The 18001-nt window shown below is 40.3% G+C and overlaps 1 protein-coding gene across 1 annotated transcript; it reads left to right on the top strand.

Moving 5' to 3' along the window:
- The first annotated feature begins 182 nt into the window (after positions 1-182).
- On the top strand, positions 183-3836 carry oxsm (3-oxoacyl-ACP synthase, mitochondrial). Its single transcript, XM_031279198.2, has 2 exons — positions 183-1529; positions 3085-3836. The coding sequence occupies exons 1-2, from the start codon at positions 538-540 to the stop codon at positions 3485-3487; spliced, it is 1395 nt and encodes a 464-aa protein (XP_031135058.1). The 5' UTR covers positions 183-537; the 3' UTR covers positions 3488-3836.
- The last annotated feature ends 14165 nt before the right edge of the window (positions 3837-18001 follow it).

Genomic DNA, 18001 nt, shown 5'->3' with positions numbered 1-18001 from the left:
AAAAATATATATATGTTTGTGTTTATGTATGTATGTATGTATATGTTAGGGGATATGTTTTCTTGCTCTGTCGGTTGAATTATATTTTTTAATTTATTATTACAAATTTGGCGTTCAAACATGATACCTAAGAATAGAACAGTGGTAAATCCTAAATCGGATCTGCTAGAATGATCGACGTGGTTAGGCCTGAGGAGTGGGGATTGGTTAGGGTTAGGGTAAGAATACCCGGTTAAGCCAATCAGAGGCAAAATGAGGCGGGCAACGAGGCACGTCCTTTGACGTTGACACGTCTAGCGGATCCCATCTAGCATCTGCCCTGGTTTCAAGGATGTACTTGTTTTCTCGTTTTATAAATGTATTAACAATTGACAGATAACTTTAAAGTAGTACTCGGCCGAGTAGGTTACAAATTTCCGTTGCGTCTGGGGGACATTTCAACTTTGGTTTTGTACATTTATTCCTCTGATTTTAAGAGGGGATTCACCAAAGCTACGAGCTACAGTAAGCTGTGTCAAACTTGACAGCGATAACAGCATGTCTGCTCTATCACTATCTTGTTGGACTAAACTCCAGCTGAGACCACAAAACATAAGGACATTTCTTCAAAAGACGATCTGTGTTTGTCCAAACCAAGACGCCAGGCACCACAGCTCTGGAAAGCACAAAAGGAGGGTTGTTATTACTGGCATAGGGTTAGTGTGTCCTCTGGGCACAGGGACTGCACTACCCTGGGACAACCTGATTAAAGGCCAGAGTGGGATTGTTGCTCTTCACTCAGAGGAGTACAACACTGTTCCCTGTAAAGTGGCAGCACTGGTGCCCAGAGGAAACAAACTGGGTCAGTTTAAGGAGGAGAGGTTTGCCTCTTGTGGGGAGATCAACAGCATGTCACCAGCCACTGTAATGGCCCTCGGAGCTGCTCAGCTGGCTCTGGAGGACTCAGGTTGGTACCCCAACACCCCAGAGGAACAGCTCAATACTGGGGTGGCTGTTGGCATGGGCATGGTGTCACTGGAGGAAATTGCTCGCACTGCCACTGCCTTCCAAGAAAAGGGCTACAAAAAAGTCAGTCCCTTCTTTGTGCCTCGCATCCTTGTCAACATGGCTGCTGGACACATAAGCATCAAACACAAACTGAAGGGTCCCAACCATGCAGTATCCACAGCATGCACCACAGGCGCACACGCCATAGGTGATGCAGCCAGGTTTATTGCCCACGGGGATGCAGTTGCTATGGTTGCAGGGGGAACAGAATCCTGTGTGGGGGCTCTGTCAATGGCCGGCTTTGCCAGGGCACGTGCCCTTGCCACCAAATGGAATGACAACCCCATGCAGGCTTCCAGACCCTTTCACCCAGAGAGAGAGGGCTTTGTGATGGGCGAAGGAGCGGCGGTGCTCCTTTTGGAGGAGCTGGACCACGCAGTGGAAAGAGGAGCCAGGATCTACGCAGAGATCCTGGGTTATGGACTCTCAGGGGATGCCAGCCACATCACCGCACCCACCGCTGATGGAGATGGAGCATTCAGGTGACTCAGTTTAGGTCCTTTTTTTTTTTTTTTTTAAGCATGCACAAGACATTTTCTGCTTACATGTAATATTTTCAAATAATATACTGTATATAATGCCACAAAACTACAGTCACTTATTAAGGCAAGTAGTTTCCAACCTACGGATCAGGGTTGATAATTCCGAAGGGTCACAAGATGATTAGCAGAATAGAACAGCAGACAAAAACACACATCTCTGCCACACAATATTTTGTTTATTTTTTGCACTGTCCTCCAATATTTGCTTAAGTTTTTGTTCATTTTAGCATTACACAGAAATACAGATACAAATATGTATTTTATTGGCACAGTACAATTTCAAAAAGGGGAGGGAAAGAGAGAAGAAAAAAACACTATACGGCTATATAAACACAAAGAACAGCACCCCAATATTCCTTTATATTCTGTTAACTAGTACCCCAAAGCCTCTCTATGTTGCACCCTCAATCTATCTCACAAAGCAGATTTAGCTAGTTTTGCTTTGGGTATTAAGAAAAGAAGCCAAGTCTCCAGTCTTCTAAGTCTCCATCATGAGTTTAAGCCATTCTGTACACTCTCGTCTATGTGGGCTCTTCCAATTGCATAACATAAGCTTGGCTACGACAATAAAACCTGGTTCTGCCGGTCTAAACTCTGCTTTAGTATCCCTTAACACCGCACACGTGTGTAGATTATGGTAGAGGTACAGTAGGGCTGGGACAATATGCTTTTGTCACAATTTGATTCTTTCACAATACATGGGTGCCGATTCGATTTGTACTGCGATTTTCATTCATTGCGATTCGGTAGTAGATTTCACTGATTTCAGAAATGTCAGCACTACAGCAACAAAATATCACACACAGCACGCATACAGAATACACAATAAATAAATAATTAATAGAATACAAGAACAAATATTCAAAAAATAAAGATAAAAAATACAAAGAAAAGAATGTACAAATGTATAAATTGGGAATAATAGTATTGAGTATTGTGATTTCCTTTTTCTTCTTTAACAAAAACAAAAGTTGAATAATACACTTCTAGAGACAATACACCATGAGACATTTCTAAAAACTAATAGTTTTCTAAGAAGAGTGACATCACATGTCAGTCAGTCAGTCTGACATTTAATTACTTTGTAAAGAAGAACAACATGGATTTTCTGCTTTTTCTGCTTTCGCTCTGTTTTGCTGAAAACCGATATGATGTAGTCGCTGTCAGCAGACCATATAAAGACAAAATATTTAGGTAAATTATTGGTAAAAAAAAATTAAAAATATCGATTCTGGAGAAAAGAATCAATTTTTAAAATTGTCACACAAAAAACTCACTATACATGTGATTTTTTTTGTTCCCCCACCCCTAGTGTACAGTGGGTTCATCAGAGCTTTTTATCGAAACACTGCTGCCTGCTGCAGTGAGATTTGTAAGAGCGAAGTTTGCAGGCCTTACAACCAGAACAATTGAAACAAGCGAAAACGTTCTGTAGAGCTAAGGGGACACAGCAGAGACCCACCTCTGAGTTCAACTGTGACCACTGTCTTTACAGATGCATGTCTGCAGCCCTCAGAGATGCTGGCGTCTCACCGGCAGATGTGACATATGTGAATGCCCACGCCACATCCACGCCTTTGGGTGATGCGGCGGAAAATGCCGCCATCAAGAGACTCTTCCAGCAAAGCGTTGACACCCTGGCTGTCTCCTCCACCAAGGGAGCCACGGGACATTTGCTCGGGGCCGCCGGGGCCCTCGAGGCAGCGTTTACCGCTTTGGCCTGCTACCACGGGGTCCTGCCCCAGACGCTCAACCTGGACCGCACAGAGCCAGAGTTCAGCCTGAATTATGTTCCCTGCACAGCACAGCCGTGGCACACTCAGGGCCGACGGGTCGCCCTCACAAACTCTTTTGGATTTGGCGGCACTAACGCCTCACTGTGTCTCACCAGCATCTGATGACACACTGGGACTAATTCTTGACTTTATATAACAAGATCAGATCTTATCCAGTTTGTATTCTTTACCTCTGGTAGGATAGAGTTTCACTGACTGAATATTGGTTGTTTGTGTGTTCTTAGGATCTGATTTTAAGGGACAATTTCAATGAACATGAATGTAGATATAGTTCTAAAGAACTGCAAATATTAAAAGCACTAAATCTTAGGAAAATGTTGTTTTTTGTTGTTGTTGGTCAATGGTCAAATTTACCAATGGTGAATGTGAGTAAACTGTATCAAGGGCGTAGTTTTAGTTTCAACTTTGGGATGGGACACATTATTACCTGGGGGTCTGGGGGTCTTCCCTCAAAACCTTTTGAGCATCAAACACTTAATTTTCCAATCGTTGGAAAACGTGTGTGTGTGTGTGTATGTGTATATATATATATATATATATAAATAAATAAATAAATAAATAAATAAATAAATAAATAAATAAATAAAGAAGTAGGACTGGATCCGAACATTCCACTATACAGATTTGTTCGTTGGGTAGGTGTTTGAATTTGAATTTCGTGATTTCGTTTTTTGCTTTGTTTTTTCCTTCAATGCTGTAATTAAGTTGAGACAGATTCAACTTTTGGAGAAAGGCAACCCTAAAAAGCAGCCCTAAGATGTATATATACATGTTTTGAGCCGGGATATTCATATTTTTGAGGGGGATCAATCTAGCTCTTCTAAATGTTGGGGGGGACATATCCCGTGCATCCCCCCTGATATCTACACCTATTAACTGTATTATGGTCTCACTGTGGAAGAACAGTCAAGTCCTTTTTGGAGGATCTGGCCTGTGTGTTGCTCTGCTCCTCCTGTAGTAATACTAATTATTTATAATTTTTATTGATACCCAGGGGGGAAATTACAATTTTTTTCTCTCTGTTGTTAACACACTCCACACAGGCCTGAAATACACACACATGCTTAAGTCCTATGCATGCACAAATAGAGAGATGTTAGAGTGAGGGGGGCTGCGACTACTGGACAGGCGCCCTGAGCAGGTGGGGGGAGGATCGGTGCCTTGCTCACCCCCCTTGGCAGTGCCCAGGGGGGTGAGCTGGCATCTCTCCAGCTACCAGTCCACACTCTGTACTTCTGTCCGTACGGGGACTTGAACCAGCGACCAACCCAACTCCCTACGACTGAGTTACTGCCACAAATGCGCCCCTCCCTGGGTTAAAGGGCAGAAATTGTGATTGCCACCCAAACTCATATCTGCAGCCTGCAGATATGAGTTTGGGTGGCAATCACAAGATTTAGATTTAGATATGTAAATCTGGGTGTGGAAAGTAACCAACGCATACTTGACTCTCACTCATAACCACTATTGAGGTGCCATAGAGCAGTGGTTCCCAAAGTGGGGGCCAGGGACCCTCAGGGGTCCTTGTGGGAATTTTCAGGGGGTCCCCTTTACAAGCCAAAAAGGTTCCCATATGTTTTGTTTTTTTTATTTTAAATCTTAATCGGAATAGTAAAAAGTAATGTCAAATAAATGTAGTGGAGTAACAAGTACAATATATCCCTGTGAAAGGCAGTGGAGTAAAAGTATAAAGTACCATACAAAAGCCCCTCAAAATACTTAGGTACTGTACATTTGTAAATGTATTCATTTACTTTCCACCACTACTTACAAGTAAGATCCAGTCCCTATACCTGTGTTAAATTGTTCTGAAAATATGTGATGAAAATGATGCATTTAACGACTGGATGAATGTAGAATAATGACTGGGCTCAACACCATCCCTGAGAAGTAGACATTCTCTTCATTCCAGCAGGTGGCGTTGGCCCACAGCAAGTCATGCATGTTGCGTTAATGTCCAGTACAGTTTACATTTTAGGCCCGGGGTGTCAAACTCAACTTCACCAGGGGCCACACTGGAAAATGAGAATCACATCAAGGGCCAGACATGTAGTTTATTGACATGCTTTTATTTATTTTTATTTAGATTTAAAAGTAAAGCAAAGTAAAGCAAAACAATGATTACATTTTTAAAAGCAGGCTACCACACAGTTGACTCACAGCATCCTGTTTCACAGCCTGAATATGAAAACTCTCTGCTTCTGTGGGAAGTCTCCGAGTCGGCAATCAGTTGGAGAACAATAAGATACAAAACAGGATGTAAAAAAAGCAACAAAAAGGCCAAAAGAAACAACATAAATGTAGAAAGCCAAAAAGCAACAAAGATGTCAAAAAAGGCATCAAAAGAAACAAAAATGTTGAAAAAAAAAACAGAAATGTTGAAAAAGTTCCTTAGCCATCATAGAATGCCTGAATATGAAAACTCTCTGGTTCTGTAGGAATTTCAGAGTCTGAGCCAAATTCTGTTTTGAGTGTCTCGTAATTGCAGTTTGAAAAACAGTTTCCCGTCTTTTTGGTTTGGTGAACAGCTACGGGGGCCAACATTTATTGTGAACCTAAATTGATACGCGGGCCGGATCAAACTGTGCGACGGGCGACCCTTGAGTTTTGACTTATGTCTTAGGTATTCAGTAGACACATCACCTCATTTACAATCAACCAGACTGACTGAGGTCTTCCTCTGAGGTATCCTTACCTGACCTTAGAGCAATCGTAAAATGTAAAAGTGCTGGAGAGAGAAATAGCATGGGACTGACTATGTTTTGTTTGTCCTTTAAATTCAGCCTAGTTTGGTTTGGCCTTTTACTTTAGTGTTGCAAAGGAAATCAACAAGGGATCACCAGAGCAGCAGGGTATGAGTAAGGGAGGTTAATTGGGGACAAAGTGCCATTATGTCAGGGTTTAAATGAAAGTAATAGGGTAAATAGTAGGGGTGTGCATTGGCACTGCCCTCACAATTCGATTCGATTACGATTCACTAGGTAACGATTCGATTCAATTCGATTCTACGATGCATTGCGATGCATCAAAATTCTACTGCACACAACAAGGCAAATTTTTCATCAGTCATGATGCAATACAAGCCGTCAGATATTGAACAACAGATTTTATTGGCTGCTATGTGTGTATTATCACTCTCCTGTATCTTTGACATAAATGTCATTAAATAAAATAAAATTGAATGGTACAGGGTATTGGATATGGCATTTTCAAACCTGAAAAAGAAAATATAAATCACTGCTTTCAGTGCTTTGAATGAGAAATGTTTCTCTTCTCTCTGCTTTAGAACCATTTGAAATTAAATAGAGCAATAACAGCCAACTTTTTCCAGCAGTGACTGCAGCATGTGATACAATCTGCCAATCCTCGCTAATATAATGTGCCGTTATGATTACATAGGACTCTGTTGCGACTGAAGTCCAGGCGTCACTTGTAATGGCTACACGACTGGCTTTACACATTGATTCCATTACCTTTGCTTTGGTTTCTTTGTACAATGCGGGAAGCGCAGAATCAGTGAAGGTAGCTCTTCTCGGTAGCTTATACCGGGGTTCAATTGTTTTAAGCATGTGGTAAAACCCCGCATTTTCTACCACAGAATAGGGATCCTATTCCTATCCCTAATAGATCCTTCGCTATGAAACATGCCACCGATCGTGTGATCCTCTTTGCTTTCTCGGAGTTGTGTGGCAACGTTGACACTAGCGACTCGTCAATTCTTGGCTGGGATGTGTCGACCTTTTGTGTTGTTGTTGTTGAAGCCAACTCAGGATGCCAACGATCAACGTGGCTCGTGAAGTTAGTTGTATTGCCAACGTGCTTGATTTTAGTGTGGCAGGTTTTACATACCGCGTAAGTCTTGTCTAGTTTCCCATTAACTTCGTAGAATCCGAAATGTGCCCAGATGTCCGCTTTCCAAGCTTTGGGTGCGTTTTTAATTACCCGTCTATCGCGGTCATCTCCCTCCGCCTCAGCCATCTTGATTGTTGTTGTTATGCCCCCGGAAGTAATTGAAACTTTACAACTTTATTGTCCACTCAAGGCCAGAAAATAAACAGTGACATAATCGATTATGGCACTTTGCCGCATCGATGCTGAATCGTGCATGCCCCGCATTGCGATGCATTGCCGAATCGATTATTGTTGACACCACTAGTAAATAGTCCCCTAAGGGAAAAGGACAGTTTTTTTTCCAAATTGTTACCTGTCCTCAAAGTTTGAGCGACAATTATTCTGCAGGTTTATAGACCTTTTCACAGATGTAAACATAAACATTCTAAATGGACCCAAGTTGATTTCCTGTTGCAGTGAATGTGAATGGCATCAACTGACAGGAAGTTAACAAGGGGCCAGGCTGTTGCCTAGCAATGGAATTCCATTGGGCGAAAAAACACACCGTTCTTGTCTGGCATCCTGGGGGAGACGTACAATATCTATAAAGGGACATTGAGTGGCCATTTGGAGCCTCTTTACATGATGGTTGAGAATACATATGTGTTTAAATTTCCCCATGACGACAATATTCCACTAAGAGGAGGAGAGAAACTGGTTTTACAATATTATAAGTGAGCGGACATTAAACAAGTCTAAATCCTCACTAGTGGTTTGACAGACTGCAGTGTCCGTTATACCCCACAAAAGCACAAAAGTGGATGGAATGAACAACATACTGCATGGACTATTTTGTTGTTCTTGGAGTGTTGAAGGAATAGCTTGACATTTTCAGAAATACAAGTTTTTGCTTTCCTTCTGAGAGTTCAATAAGAAGGTCGATACCAATGTCTGTATGTTACGAGCCGGAGCCAATTAGTTGAGCAAACTCCACAGGGCACATTTAATACCGAAAACACACCAAGTAGCTTCCTGTGATGAACTGCCATGCAATGTCTGCGAGCATTTGATTCGGCAGTGAAGTGCAGCCAAAGCTAGGGATAGTTTAACGTTTAGCGGCAAAGTGCGGTCAGAGAAAACCTGGGGCCAGTCAGAGCAGGGGCGGGTCTAGAAGTGGGGCCCGGGGTGGCACCAGCCTCCCATAAAAGCTCAGTTTTTTGGGTCATCAGCTTATAAAAACTTATGTCATGGGTTATTTACCTTGCTGGTAGTGAATATCACCACACAGCAGCATTTAAAAATATTCTGTTGTTGCTAGCAGACAAAATCGACGTGCATGAAGCCAAATTTCTAACTGAACACTGACACTGACACTGAAACCTTTGTCTCGTGTTCTGTATATGGCAAGCTCGGACCTTTTGCTCTGTAATTCACTTGATGAATAATAGCTCTGTCCCGACTGAATGTAATAGCATGATGTAAAGCCGGACACAGATGATGAATTACTGTACTGGGGAATGTCGTTCCAGACCCATTTTTAGAGATTACGTTTTATTAACTCTTCTGGATGTCACATCCAGCTAATGAGTAAATCAATTATTCATCCATTTTTTTATTTGAAATAATCTGACATAGATAAATGAGTTGTAACAGGCAAGAGTAAGAAAGGAAAGACCGGCATCTTTATGTGAATTATTTTGGCCTCACGATTTATACATCACTCTCTGTCCAACTCTGGTTTCTTACTCTGATGCAAGGTATATGCGTTGGTGTTAATCAGTAGTTTCTTACTCTCAGTTTTGCCATTGTTTTGATGCATATCAAGTTGTCCCTACATGTTACCTACCTTAGTAGTTTGTGACATTTGATTAATTGCAGACCTATTATGCCCTACTACGCGCAATTAATCAAATTCTGTTTGCTAACGTTCACAAAAACTGAAAAATGGCTATTTTGCACATTACATTTTGCAAGTAAACTCTTATTTTGTCTTGTGTCCTAAAGGGGAATTCAAAAAGTTCAACGGGAAAAGTATTAAGTGAAATTTCACAGTTCAATGTGTTTTCACTGTGGATTTATTTAAACAAATCCACAGTGACTATAAACTTCTTGTTCTCCCGGGTCAAAATTAAAAACTTTTTTGACGCTTTTTAAAAATGTTTGTGTCCAATTTTTACGCTTTTTAAGACATGGTGGAAAACATGTTTATTTTTTCATTTCCAATGTGTATATCATAATGTATTCTCTTGAAAATTCTTTATTGTCAAATGTGTGTTTAGGAATTTCACCCTCCAATGTGAATATTCTTAAATAAGGAAATCTATTCAGTGATTGGTCCATGCATATGTCTTCATCCAAAATCCCGTTTGTGGCACAGCAAAGTGTCGTGACTCATCTCTATGACTGACACTTAAGATTTACGCCGCCTTCACACTGGCAGTTGAAATCAGCTCCGATACGGCTTCGAAACGACTGGAAGTCATTCATTTCCTATGGAGATTCGCAGACTGCATGCAAATGGGTCCGAACTGGGTCCGAACGAGTGCGGTGCGAAAAAAATTGTGTCAGTTGGTGTGGTATATTTAGCTGCAACACTGCGTCGCTGATGTGTGGAGAAGGAACTTCGTTGACACTGCTCTCATTATAAAAAGGTTTATTACAATCAGAGATTCAGCATCAATTTTACAAACTCCTGCAGAGAGCTTGGAGAACGACCAACCCGAATTCTTCCAAAAAGTCGTTCTGCCTTCTCTTTGTGAGCACCCAGTATATAGTCTATGCATACATTAACATAAACGTAATATATGCAAGTATATGATTGGAACAGAGAACTGACCAATCGATTGTTTCTATCTGGCATAACTCCAAATAAGGGCTCTTCTGTCCAAGAGGGCCCTTAGGCTCATGTTAACAGTTTCCAGAGGTTACAGTAAAGGTGGAGTAAAGTTCATAGGACTCCCTTATACCAAATCTTAAGTTAAAGTTGTAACTCCAGACACCACATTGGTCATCCAGATGCGTTAAAAAAATTGAACTCTTGCGAAAGGCTACGGACGGTTCCTATCCAACAATTCCAGTGTTGCTATGGTACTGATAAACAAACCTGCTAATGCTAATTAGTTAGCTAGCAACAGACATCGAACTATTGACATTATACCGCTATATCACATTTAACCTGGGCAACTTTTCTCCATGCAGCAGCCTCTCTATTTATATCTGTATAAGAGAGGTCATAGAGAATCGTACATTCAGACACTTATCAGTTGTTCTAGTCTCTCTGCCATTTTTGTGAGTCACTTCCGAAGCTTTTCCACGGTGTAGTACGACGTCCGCTGGGGGCGTATTGCGTATTATGGAGCTGATTTCAACTGCCAGTGTGAAGGCGGCGATAGTCCTACAATTCACTTAAACTACGACTGAGATGCTTGATAACTAACTTTTAAGCGCAGCTTTGAGCCAAGATTGCTTTTTACTCTTAAAGCTTTAGTGCGTAACTTTTTGATATTGAACGTCCGTTACATTCAAGCCATTGCCAAATGAGTTGCTACAAAGCTAATTAAGACTATCAGCTCCACACAACTCTCTCAGTATTTCTCAGTGTGACTATGTTCAGAAGATTGTGGCATCCGGTGACTTTCCCGCACAGAAACTAGAGTGAAGATAATGACCTCTTCTGAAGAGTCCATTATGTTTTTTTAATCCTCCGTGTCCTCCTTGGCTACTAGCAACTATGTGGGGGAGGGGTGGAGGTGGTGCGCGGTCACGGAAGGCTTGTATCATGTGGATGATCCGACAGTTTTGTTACTTAGAATTCCTCATGGGGACGACAGAAACTACGCACTATAGCTTTAAGTCAATTTTTAGCAGGGTTCTTGTGAGTAATTCTAAGATATCTGAGATAAATATGGGCCCTAATATACTCAGGTGCAAATCCGGAATATGCCTTAAAGTTTTTAATCAGTAATATCTCACATCTGTTCTAGCATTAAATGTACAGACTGCAGGATGAGGACTTTGCAGCAGCACATGCATGATAATTACCTGAGCACCATGAGAGCTGAGAATGTGTACCCATTCCACTTTCCATATCAGGAGTGCCTTAGCTGGGCCGGAACTATTGATTCCTATTGCTGTAATGATGACTTTGGCTCATGTTATTCCTTCTTCTCTTTTTTCCCTCCTAATTAAGAGATATACAAGCTGAATTATAATCACCATGGCAACAGAGTCAGCATGCATTCCCTTTGATATCTCCCCTGTCCCACTTGGAGCACATCTCATCACAATGTTCTAAAATTAGACCTCCTCTCTCTCTCTCTCTCTCTCTCTCTCTCTCTCTCTCTCTCTCTGTGGCACATACTGGATGGCCTTCATTCCTTTGATATCACCATTATTCAGTTCCATTGTTACCCTTTTGTTCAATTATGGCATTTTGGAATTTTAGCCTCTCATTCGATTTGTCAAAATGACTCAGAATGTTACAGTTATACCCTTTTTCTTAAACACATTATAATGCAATTTCATATGCAACGTTAGCCTACCGTTAGCTAGTAGCTGGCTTAAACATGGTTAAAATGCTGACAACTAAACAGCTGACCATTTAGCCTTAGCAATAAACAAGCTGTTTTTTGTTGGGTCTCTGTAAATTATAGAGTGTGGTCTAGACCTACTCTATCTGTAAAGTGTCCGAAATAACTCCTATTGTGATTTGACACTATAAATAAAATTGAATTGAATTGAATTAAAATGAATTAATGTCACTAACTGTCGTTTTTGCTCTTCTTTTTTTTTTAAGTATACTAAGTAAAAACCCAAACGATAGGCTACCCAACCCTACTCACGAGTGTAACCATTGACAAAGAGTCACAAGTTGAGGGTTACTCACCAAAAAGGTGTGCCTCATTCCAAAGCATGGTTAGGCTCGACTCCATTCAACTCAACTTAGGGTTAGGGTTACCTCATTACAGAAAATGCCCTTACTGCATGTCCAATCTTAAGTTAAGTTTCAAAGAAAACAAGAATCCTATCTTTCAATTATATAAGCAATTCCTAAACTCATGACCAGTGGTGGAAGAAATATTCAGATCCTTTACTTAAGTAAAAGTACTAATACCACAACATTCTCCAGAGAGCAGACATTATAACAAGTTGACCACCAATACATTAAAGGGTAACTTTTTTTAACCTGGACCCTATTTTCCTATGTTTTTGTATGTAAGTGACTGATAGCAACAACAATATTTGAAAATGGTCCAGTATTAAAGGACAATTCTGGCGCAAAATGAACCTAGGGGTTAATAACACGTGTACCGAGTCGACCGTTCTCTGGGATATGTTTTCATGCTAATCAAATGTGTCTTTAGCTTGAAACAAGATAGCGCAAACTGCTGATTAGCTTATAAAGCTAGTCATCGGGGCAGAGGGTAAAGAAATCGCTATTTCTATACCACTAACAAGGCTCAAAATAGCACCACACTTCAACGGTAGCATAATGAGGGTCCCTACATGTAAACTGAAGCATTGAGAACTTTGTAAGTGTACAGACAGTTTATTAAAACGATAGATTATAAAGACAGCAGTGTTCATGTATACAAGTGGGCGCCATCTTGGGAAAACAGTCATGACCAGTCGAACGACGAACGCCGTGCTTGAGCTATGTTACTGGTTACGGGTTGCACGGCGTTATCTTGTTTCAAGACAGAGCATGAAAACATGTCCTAGAGGACGGTCAACTCGGGAAACACATATGTTATTAACCCCTAGGTTCATTTTGCGCCAGAATTGTCCTTTAAGTGTGAACACTGTAAGCGGCAGCCACAGACCAGGCTGCAATGTAACCCTATAGGACAAATGTTCAGTGTCAGTTAGCGTCCACTTAATAAAATGTTAGTAGGAGTGGGACATGATTGCTGACTGACACATATAATTAACCAGCTTATTTAACAAAGGGAAATGCTTTTGATCTGAATAATAACTGATTCTGTAATCATCTCTTTTTTTTTTTGTTATTCAAACCCATTTCCAAACTTTCTCTGGTGAATGCTTTTTTCCACACCGGAGAAGAGTCAACAGACAGGAACCTAACTTCATCAAAGGTATTAATATTAATTTTACATCAATTCAAATTCTGAATAAGTTCTTTAGAATATGAAATTGGCTGCCTTTCCTGCAGCTCTCAGGCTTTGAATACTGTATGTGTGAAAACTACTCAGGTGGAAACACAAAGTCGGACTTGACATACTGTAAATGATGCAGTCGAAGCCAAGAAGCATTCACATTATGGTGCAAAAGAGGGACAGTGCACTGAGTTCAATTAGCTGCCCACACGCAGTGACTGATAACTGATGGCTGCTAAAATCAAATGTCTTTTCAGTTCATTACAACTAGGCTGGAACTTCTTTCCTATTTAAATTATTAGTTGGTTACAAAGCCATAGTTCTGTGATAAAAGATTTGTGAAATGTTACAGCTCTACATTTAACCTTATCTCAATGACTTTTACTGTGGTTTTGAGTTTGCCTAATTACACCAAATAAAACTGGTTAGACTTTAATTTTATTCTTGCACTCATATTAGGTCACAGATAAAAACAGGAAGGGCAACCCCATTCAGAGGTGGAAAGTAACGAAATACATTTACTCACGTTACTGTATTGAGTAGTTTTATTGTGTAATTTTTAAAATCGGTAATTTAAAATGTACTTGATTACGTTTTGAGTGAAGTATTGTATTTCGCTACATTACATATCCCATCCGTTACTGAGTAAAAAAAACAAACATCGACAAACAATAACCGAAAGGAAGAAAAAAAAATCGCGCCCAGACCACTACAGTGACAAATGATCAGCATCTAGGCTGCCTACCGTGCGCCAAGTCTTTCTGTAGGAGAACCACTACAGTGACGAGTGATCAGCGTCTAGGCTGCCTACCAGGCACCAAGTCTTTCTGTAGGAGATTGAGAACAAGATGGAGTCGGATCAGGCGAGCGGCGACGGTTCAGAGACTGTTTCAGTAGAAATGCTAGCTGAAACATCAAATTCTGCTGCCCAAAACTATGAAAATCCTTGGCCACATTTGAAAGACTGTTTTTCATTTAAATTCAAGAGGGCCAATAGTATCATCATGCAATGCCAGATGTGCCTGCCAAAAGTGACTGAACTGGCAGCATTCAATAACTCCACATCTAATCTGCGGAAGCATGTTTTGGGAAGTATTTGTGCATTGGTACTTCAAACTAAGTTTTCATGACTAATAGCAAATTGCCAATTAGCAAAACAATGTGTTTCGTGACATTGCTAATTTTTGTCTAGCACTAGCAACCTCTAGGACAATGTATGTAGGACACTGGCTAAATTAATTCACACACATCACTTTTTTTTTAAATTTTACTTACTACTTAGGTGTGTAGAAGCTATGTAGCTGCTAGTCTGGGCTGTGAACATTAGTCTCAGTTGAACAAATAGGCTGTGCCCCACCGAAATTGTCACCGGTTTGAATGTAAACGAGCCTTTGAATTTACAGTCACATCAAATGTATCAGCAGTGTGAATGGTAAAGGGAGAGCTCAGTTTTCAGGCACTTTGCCTGCTGTGTCTTTAATCATTGTAGGTTAGCATTCTAGGTCACTTGGCACTTCCAGTTTCCAAGAGCAAATTATGTTTTTATTACATATGTATACATTTGTATAGATGTTTATACATTTGTGTAGATTTTTCTTTACTTAAAAACAAAATAGTTTTGGATTTATGACCCCCGCCCCGTTTTACAGTTTTTTTTTTTAATGTAACTAAGTAACTTTTACTTAAAGTACATTTTAAATGAACTACTTATTACTTTTACTTGAGTAATTTTTCAGATAGGTAATTTCACTTGTACTTGACATCTAGCGATCAAGATTCAGGTAAAAATCGGCCGGAGTTCTCCTTTAACAACGTAATAATAAAAAAACATATTTATCAGTAATGGACATTATTGGGGAGGTGGAAAAAGTACTCAAATATTGTACTCAAGGAAAAAGTATCAATACTTTGATGAAATATTACGTTGTTAAAGGAGAACTCCGGCCGATTTTTACCTGAATCTTGATCGCTAGATGTCTCCAAGTAGGGTGACCAGACGTCCCGAAATCCAAGCAGTTGTCCCGAATCCCGAATCCTGCCCTAATTGTCCCGAAAATTAGAGCAAAGTCTCAAGAACAGACTCTCAAGTAGTTATAGTCTGATAGAACATTAAAAACTGTTCATGGTGATTGAGTCGTCCTGCAGCCACCTCCCGTCGTCACTTGAGTTCATGGTTTTAATGATTTTGCATTTGTATTTTCGGGTTTACATGACAGACCGTTGAGTTTCTGAATAAAAATAATAAATAATTTTGGTGCAGAGTTTTGAAATTCATGTTAAGTGCAGGCAGGAAGGGGCGGCCTCTAGCTCACCCAGTAAGAGCGTTCGCCCCACATTGGCTGAGTCCTGCAGCGGTGCAGGTTCGAAATCCGACCTACTGCCCTTTGCTGCGTGTCATCCCCCATCTCTTTCCCCCTTTCATGTCTATCCACTGTCTACTACTAATAAAGGGAAAAGCCCCAAAAAATAATCTTAAAAAAAAAAAAAAAAGTGCAGGCAGGAGTGATTGGATTGGATGTGTTTGTTTTATTTGTTTCATAATGACACTTGAGTTCATGATTTTAATGATTTTTTATTTGTATTTTCGGGTTTACATGACAGACAGTTAAATTCCTAAATAAAAATATTAAATATAATAATAAATATAATACATTCTCATCTGGTCACCCTATCTCCGAGTACTGTTGATAGGAAAAAAAACGACCCAAAATCGGTGCTAGCAAACTGGAGTTGCTGTAGCTAATGGCCAGAGCTCCCAGTTAGCTAAAATGCCAATTGTGGGGGCATCTTATAAAGAGTGCCTTTGTGCCTCTTAACAGACACAAAATGCAATTACAATTTCTGTGCAACATGAACAGGGCCCTTACGTGACAACAAGATGCGTTTTCAACTCAGACATTGTGAAGAAACCGTTTAAATTCAAAGTTTGTATTGTCACCTACCGTGTCTTGATGCTGCCGGTAGCTAGCTCGGCCTGCTAGCTTGGCCTGCTAGCTGCAGAGCGGCGTCCGGGATGAGGGGGTTCAGCCACGTTTCGGTGATAATCATCACGCAGCAGTTCTGTGTATGTTGTGTGCGATGGATCTGGCGTTGGTGAGTAGGAGGCTTGGCAGTGGAGGTCTGTGTGGTAGTTTCCTTAGCTGGGCTAGCAGGCCCGACCGGCATCCTCGTGTAACCCCTACCTGCACCTGTCACCTGAAGACAGTGCTAAATATCAAATAGGAAAGTGAGGGTTGACTTTAATTCTAGATCCGATGAGGAGACTGCTGAGCTTTACCTGCCTAATTGTTGAATTAAACCTGCAATATCTACCCCAAATAACACACGACAACAGACTGACAATTTTAAAGGAGGTATATTGAACCTAGTAAATCCTAAATCCTTCACAGCACAGTATCTCAACAAGGTAAGTAAATTAAAGTGAATACTGCATTATAATACTTAAGTACCTATATCATCAACTCAAAGTTGGATTCACAATACACAGTCCTTTTAAGTACCTTTGTTGATTTTTATATTTTGAACCAAAATAAAATAATAAAAAAAACCTCTGAGATCTCAGGCATGAAAAAAGAAATTGTCCCAAAAGTTCAAATGAATAAAAAAAATTAAAAGTGAGGGAAAATACAAGTGTACTCAAAGTCCTACCACCCTCTTCCACAGTGAATGTCCAAGGTGAGTATTGCAATGGGAAAGATATGGAGATGTGGACGTGGATGGCCCCTTTTCCGAAGGTGAGTAGCAACCAGGATGGAGATGCAGATGGATGACAACAGAAGATGGTAGAGGAACAAGGAGAAGCTACTTTTGGTGCTTTCTTCTCATGGAAAATAATAATACATTTATAATTTTAAATTAGAGAGACACATTTAGAACACAAATACATTATATACAGCTAAATTCTTAGAACAGATTAGAAATAACCTGGGGTTTAACTAACCATAGTTACACTCGCTTCTGCTTTGGGACCATAAATGTCTGTACCAAATTGAATGCTTATCCATTTAATATTTTTTGAGACCTTACCTCACTGTCATCCCTATGTCCGTGCTGCCAGCATTGCAAAAAGAGTAGAAAAGAAAAATTAATTTAAAGCTATAGTGCATAGTTTCTATATCCCCCATGAGGAATTATAAGTAATGACAACAACACATGATAAGAGCCTTGTGTGATTTTCCTATCTGCATTAGTGTCTCATGGTCGTATGTTCATCATCTTGGCCAAAAATACAGCAAATAATATAAACATAACTAAAATAGCTTTAATTTAGCATTATTTACCACAGAGCTGGCAGGGAGGCAGCTGGACAGCCCCCTGCCTTCTAGACAGGTCATTAGGTGTTCATTTACAGAAACCTGCAGAAGGACACACAAGTTCCAATGATGTGTTCATGACATAGGGTTAAATACTGCTCTTTTAGTGACATGTAAGTCTTTGGTAACTGATGTAAGTTTTTGTTCACAATTTTAAAACTGAACCACCTTTCATCACCAAACTTACAGAATCAATAGCTAAATGACTTGTCTGACCCTCTCCCTCTGAAAGCAGAGCTTTGCTATTGAAATGGGCATAAAAGATGTTTTGAGAGATTCCGCACCCAATAAACTGGACATACCGCATTCTTTAAAGCATGAATGCCCAAAACTAAAAAGCATTTTGGCTTTCAGAA

The sequence above is a fragment of the Sander lucioperca genome, chromosome 16 (assembly GCF_008315115.2).
Source record: "Sander lucioperca isolate FBNREF2018 chromosome 16, SLUC_FBN_1.2, whole genome shotgun sequence".
Classification (NCBI taxonomy): Eukaryota; Metazoa; Chordata; class Actinopteri; order Perciformes; family Percidae; genus Sander; species Sander lucioperca.
Note: the sequence above shows the minus strand (reverse complement) of the source record. Positions and strands in the feature narration are given on the sequence as shown.